Raw genomic sequence first — 6813 nt, forward strand, 5'->3', positions numbered from 1 at the left:
TCAGAAGTCCACCGTGGATGCGGCGCGCCGGCAACTGCGATTCGCGTGCGGGGATGCTGTGGAGGTGCGCAACAGGTTATGCACGAACGTCGTGTTCTCCGGCAACAGGCAGCTGGTGATCTACCTCGGCGCCAAGGTAGTCTCCGCCTCGGCCGGCACCGAGTCCTACCTCGTCGAGTACCCCGCCATCAACAACAAACCCAGCCGTGTCGCACGAATGCCATCATGGGACGTCCGCGAGCCCCGTCGCGCTCCACCGCAGCCACACCCGGCGTCGACGCGGCACGGCCGGCCAGTTCCAAGAGACCACCACCGCCGGAGCAGACAGAGCGCGGCGGCGATTGTTGCAAGAAGGAGAAGAGGGTCGGCAAAGGGATCCCGATGGACGCGCTGTGCCGATTCTACGAGGAGCACGACCCAGAGTTTGCGTCGAAGCTGCGCCGCGCGACGATGACGAAGGTCAATGGAGGACGCCCACCAGTTTACGATTAGTTATAGTTCTCTCGGGAAGTAGTTTTCTTTTCTGCTCTCTCTACTAGTTGTCTGTTATGAATTCATGATCGTTCGCTGGAGAGAGGAATTGATGAACATGATCATTAGCAGTAAGAACTCTGCAATTGAATAGATGTATCATGAATTCATGACCGCTGGAGAGAGGAATTGATGTATGTGCGTAGTCAATATATATTAAATTCAAGATTCTCGTTTTTCTTCAGATCAAAAGGTGAAGAGAAAGCAGCAAGTTTTTTTTTTATTTTGGGGTTTTATTCTTGAGATCAAAAGGCGAAGAGAAAGCAAATTTGAGACAGCACATTAACAGCAAGATAATACAGCAAACTAGCACATTTCAAGTCTGAAATTTGAACATCACTGATAGAGCATTTTTCTTTCTTTCTGGAGAGCATCACTGGTTTACTTTTCTCTTTTTGGAGAGCATCACTGGTTTACTTTTCTCTTTTTGGAGAGCATCACTGGTACTTGTAGAGCTAGTATAACTGGTATATGAGTTAAATGATTGGCTTCTCCATGAGGGACCGGCATGTAGTTGTGCACGGGATCCTCGTGAACCGGAGGTGGCACTGAAAATAAGAGCATGCCATCAGATAAATAACAAATCATGTGTCAAATTATCAGATGGTTGCACCAACACAAAGAGTGAATAGAACGCCATTAATCACTTGAGCCAGAAGAGAAGACAAGCAAGCTAATCACATCAAGACGTCGTCCGTTGTGCAAGGGTCATTGTATGCAAGTATACTAATAGATGGAAACAGACAGTGATTCTAAATTTCTAACCGCTGCTACAAGATCCCTAAATCGCTAGCTAGTTGCAAGAACTTTATCTAGGAGTGGTGCTATAATCAACAAGGGTACTAGAAGTCACCCACCTGCCTGTCTCATGTTATGCAACTATATATAGGCAGCATGCATTCACAGAACTCTCATTTAGTTTCATATTCATGTAAAGGGGATATAATCCATCAGCCACTAGTGCATGCAATGGTCTACGTTATGTTATCAGGTGTGCCATCCAATTTACAGAAATTAATAAACAATAAAGTAAAATCCAATTTACGACATCTCAACCTGTTATGATCATTTAAAATATGAGTGGCACGTGTGGAACTTTGCTTACATGCATGCCCTACTATCCTGTACACCCCAGCTCACCACCTGTCCTACTACTTAAATAGTTCCATTAAGTACCACAATATACAAGTACACAAACTTGTAATGCATTTTCAGTTGACAAAGCAATCCGAAAACCATTTTATCACTGACATAAATTTGAAGCAATAGTGGCCATTGTTCAACCAGAAGAGAGATGCTTGTCCAACCAGCAATCCATTTAGCATGCCAGTTAAAGTAACCATGTTAAAAGTTGTGCATAAATATACCTTCAGTTGGTTCAATAAGCTCTGACTGACGAGGGCAATTTGGAGGTTTAGGTACCCTGAACGAAAACTGAGATAACTGTAAGCGGGCAGCATAGTCTGGGTTGTCTTCAAGATACCTATCAAAGTATAACATATGACGAATAAGATAAACATCTAGGCAGATTGAACCACATGGAGAAGTTCACAACTTCACATAGTATACACATGTATTCTGTGTTTCCAACGTTCAATTGTAAGAACAGGCAAGATTTCTGAAAATAAGCCCCAACAAAGCTAAGCCTAAATGCTGGTTGAGTTCTTCATATGATCATTGAGCCATTGAGGTAGTGAAAGTACAATAATAACACTTTGTAACAACTTCACAATAAAGTGGATACCATTCAGATGCGGTTATCAACATGCTAGATGAAGGGAAAACTGCATCTGGGCATTAATATGCTTAAGAAAGTAACGATATTGAAGAGAAGTTGACCAGAAGAAAGTTAGCTTACCTTTCAACATCTTTCATGGATCTTACTTTTCTGCCTGCGGGAGAGATATAGTACCTGAAAGGATGTATATAAGTGTTACGAAACACTCATACAATATGTACACGGAATGGCAAGCACATCCTTTTATATAGGTGTGTAAGGTGTTTAGCAGACCACAGGAATGAATGTTTAACCATTGATCAAATATGAACAGCATTAAGTTCCTAAACCATAAATGAGCATTCTGAGCTCTCAAGAGTTACGACCCAGGGACGTTAGAAAACAACTGCAACATCATTTGCTCAGAAATAAATACAAAAAGCTGGGAAACAAATTAACTACAATGTTGTGCAAAACAAGTAATACTCACACATCAGCGAATCTCGTGCTCTGTTCATTCCTTAGAGTAATATTCCTTTCCCACCCAAGAGGGGTCTGAGGGATGCATGGGATATCAATTGCCCATGCCATGCCATTATCCTCAGATATATCAGTTGGATCATGGCATGTAACTTGTGGCTTCCACCCATGGACATATTTGCAAGAAAAAGGAACTTGTATAATATTCTCTCGAATTTGCTCATATTTCAGTTTGGCTGGTACAACTCTCCATTTCTGGCAAGTACTACATTGCACAGAATATGTACTAATAATGAATTTCCTTTTTTTAGACAGCACAGGTAAGGTGTTTTCTCCCTGGGCATTCTTGTAAGGAACAACTTGATATGATGCACTTCCAGAGGAGTTTTCAGTGTCACTGTCATCCCATTGGTCCACAACCTTGTCAGCTAACATATCTTGGCTCTTGATATGAGATAATGAACTCTCATCAGGGTTGGGCACAGGATTAGCCGGGCTGGACCCCATAGTTTTTAGTTCCCTGTTGGAGGTAATTGCAAAAGTTTCAGACTGGGAAAGGAAAAATGCTTGATAGAGAAACAAAAGAAACGTGAATGTAAGATTAAAACAGAAGGGATACACCACCATGAACATGAAAAGAGGGTGAAGACAAAGGCTACTTATAGTAAATCTTTGATTTCTCAGGCTAGATATCAAGATATCGCTGGCATTGAAGCAGTATGGTTCTCCCATAAATCAGGTTCATTATGGTAATGCCATAAAACTCTAACATTTTGAACAGCTTAATTAGGTAACTAGAGCTTACGTAATGTTATGAGATCCCTAGGCTAGATTCAAAGATTCCGTTAGGAACAGAAAGGCGGAACTTAACGCCTCATCACTAGTTGGGGCATCAACAATCCAGTTCACAAAAGTAAGGACATAACTCGCAAATATATATTTAACAGCTTGAGCTAACGTAACGCTCCAGAACCCTAGGCTAGACACTGACCGAGATGCCATCAGCATTAGAAACATGACCTAGTATAGCAATAGTAAATCGAATGTACCGATTTCAATTGCAGATATCCCTACTCCTCAAACAGCCCTAGCATGGTAATCAAACTAAATCACAGTTATTATACAAAAACGGAATCATGATTCTTCTCACCATCCCCGTTAGGCACGAAACATATTACCTCATACTTCTCCAAAATGAAAACTAAGTTGGGACGGGATAAATAAAATCTACTATTCCACATGTAAAATTGCTGAATCTACTACGTGTAAAATCTCTGAAAGCGAACGCCTTAGCGATATGTTCTCCCAAAGCCCTAGCATGGTAATCTATGTAAACCTAAATTATTTTGAAGGAACAATCTAATCATGCATTCATGAGCAAAAGGGGGTGGAAGGCGAGGTATACATACACGAAGCGCCACCAATGGCGGCTTTTTGGTGGCCAGATTGGCTCCTCGGGGTCCTCGGCCTTCTCCGCGGGCGGTTTAGACGCACGGAGGAGCTCCGCCTCGCGGAGTCGGCGGGCTTCGCAGGAGGCGGCCAGCCTCCGGAAGCACGCGGCCCTGAGAGGATCGCGGCGCCCGGAGATGCTAGGCGGCGGTCGGGGCGGGGAAGGGGAGCCGGGCGCCCCACTCTCCGCCTCATCGTCCGCCTGTGTGGCGGCGGCGCCGCCCTCCGCGTCGGGGCTCGCGACGACGGACTCAGTGGTAAGGGAATTGAAGGAGGGGTCGGCTCCAAGGCCCTCTTCCTCTTGTCCCTGCGTTTTGGGGCTGGTTGTCACAGGATCGGTGGGGTCAGAAACGAAGGGATCCATTCCTACGGACGGTGAACACGGATGATTTTGGTACATTTGGAAATCAATTAAAGGGTACATCCATGATTAGTAATATATTAAAAATTGCTAGACAAATATGTCATAGCAAAATATTTAAAACATACTTAAAAATAATGGAGACACATGGCCATGTGGCGAATTGAGTGACGTACGCAAGCAAATCCAGTATGATAGATGATATCTAATATTAAGAAAGCTTTGCGGTTAATAGAAACATGCACGCGTGGTGAGACGATGGGATTTTGTAGAAAAGAATAGATAGGTTGGGTGTGTTGGAAACCTTCGGAGCACGATAAGCAAGCTAGGTTGAATAGCGCGAAACCAAAGCGCAAAATTGGACACATTGGATTCATCTCCGGCGTGTGTTCTACTCGTTCTCAACCACGATTTTGTCTCCTCCATGGTTTGGTTACTCGAATTGATAAAGGGGGTGTCCTCACATGCGTGCCCAGCTTTGGTAGCAATTAGGTTAAAGAAACGTAGACCTAGATCTAGAGCCTGTGTGTATTTTGGGGTGAAGGTAATTGGTGGATCGGACAAAGAAAAGGAGGAATTTGAGGAAGAGGATTTCGATGATGCGGGTGTTTGAAGAAGACCCCAACATGGTCGGGGAAGGGATCAAGTGAATGGCGATTGCGAAGGTTCACACAACCAACGATTTCACTACCCAGGCTTTAATTACGAATATGAATATTGCATGGAACCCAACAAGGGAGATCAAGACCACATCAGTAAACGAAAATCTCTTTACGATCCAGTGTTCCTGCATGGGTGATTGGATGAAGTTAACTGACAAGGGCCCTTTGTCATGGTTTTGTCACGTCAGATGTCCTCGTGAAAGGACTAAGTCTCGAGGCCATCACAACTAGGTGTTTGCTTGAACGGGGTTGATCGGGAATGAAAGACACGGGTTTACCCAGGTTTGGCTCCTCACGGTGGAGGTAAAAAGTCTGCTCCTGCTTGATTGATATTGACGATGATCTCGATTACAAGGATGCGGATTCGCTAACCTAGCTTTCGAGAGATTGCAACTTAGTCTTTTGGTCCTAGGGGCTCCCCTTTATAAAATAGGTTGAGTCCCTAGACTTACAGAAGATTTCAGGTTGTACTCCCAACTCGCATCCTACTCTAACTCTTATTTATCCTGTCCTCTAAGTTAGGAAAATTTCCCCTCCCTAGCCTTCTTCGTGAGCCGGCCCATAGGGTTCGTGAGAGCCGGCCTCCCGCCAAGTCTCGCTCTGGGCTTCTAGCCTTCCTGGATCGTCTTCGATATGACCCGGTAGTTGATGTGACTCACAGAGCCCCAAAGCTCAGGGTCGGCTCACACTCATGCCAAGTCTCAATCATGGGGAACATCCCCAACATTAGCCCCCCGTTTTGCTTGGATTTATCCATGTTAAACTTCATATTATAAGTAAAACAAAGAAAAACGTGAAAGGTTGTGCTTTGGTCTGGATTTTCTTAAGCCGGAACCTGCTCCATTCTTCCTTCCTCGTTATTATCTCCCATTTAATCTTCCCGGCCGAGTCAAAACTGTTGCCCGCCCTCATGGTTCTTCTCCACACTTGTCAATTTTTGCGACTTCTTATCATGACATCGCCTTTATCCGTTCCGGCATATGCGCATGACATCATAACGGATCTTTGAGTGGATATGTCAAAATCTTGTTAACGCGAGAATGGAGGCATCCCTGTAGCCAAAATTTACTACGCCACCTGCGGTCTCGCCCTACCTCTTCGGGTTCCACTCCCTTATAAATAGGCCAACGAGTCTTCAGATTTACTTTTTACCTTGTCTGCTCTGCGCCCTTCTTCTTCCTCTCGCCCCTGACGTCGTTGTGCCGCCTCATGCTCGGCGACCCCAAGAACAACAACCTCAATCGCAGCACTGTCGCCGGGGCTCGTCAAAAACACCGCAGCCGTGCTCGTGACCCTCAACACCTTCAAGATCCTGTTCACAGATCTGTAAGCACATCATTCATCCATGTCGTTCTTCTTCGCCGTAGTTCTTTCTAGTTCATCGGTGTTCTTCATAAGATATGGTTGTAGATCTAGTTTACCCATAAACTGCTATCTATATGGCGTTTAAAGTATCTCCGCCACATAGCTACTCATATTGTAGATCCCCTCTGTTGCCTAATAAGCTCCATTACTGCTTCATCACCAAACCTAGGTTTTTGCCTTTCATTTTTGTAGCCATTTTTCAGATCAATATTGATACTCAATCTGTACAGTAGTTGTTTGTAGCTGCC

General features: G+C 44.4%; 1 protein-coding gene across 1 annotated transcript; it reads right to left on the reverse strand.

Annotated features, from left to right (window-relative positions):
• Positions 1–792: 792 nt before the first annotated feature.
• On the reverse strand, positions 793–4512 carry LOC119340949 (methyl-CpG-binding domain-containing protein 2-like). Its single transcript, XM_037612851.1, has 5 exons — positions 4138–4512; positions 2739–3248; positions 2390–2443; positions 1899–2014; positions 793–1079 (listed from the first exon to the last, which is right to left on the reverse strand). The coding sequence occupies exons 2-5, from the start codon at positions 3233–3235 to the stop codon at positions 937–939; spliced, it is 810 nt and encodes a 269-aa protein (XP_037468748.1). The 5' UTR covers positions 3236–3248; positions 4138–4512; the 3' UTR covers positions 793–936.
• Between the last annotated feature and the right edge of the window lie 2301 nt (positions 4513–6813).

The sequence above is a fragment of the Triticum dicoccoides genome, chromosome 7B (assembly GCF_002162155.2).
Source record: "Triticum dicoccoides isolate Atlit2015 ecotype Zavitan chromosome 7B, WEW_v2.0, whole genome shotgun sequence".
Taxonomy (NCBI): domain Eukaryota; kingdom Viridiplantae; phylum Streptophyta; class Magnoliopsida; order Poales; family Poaceae; genus Triticum; species Triticum dicoccoides.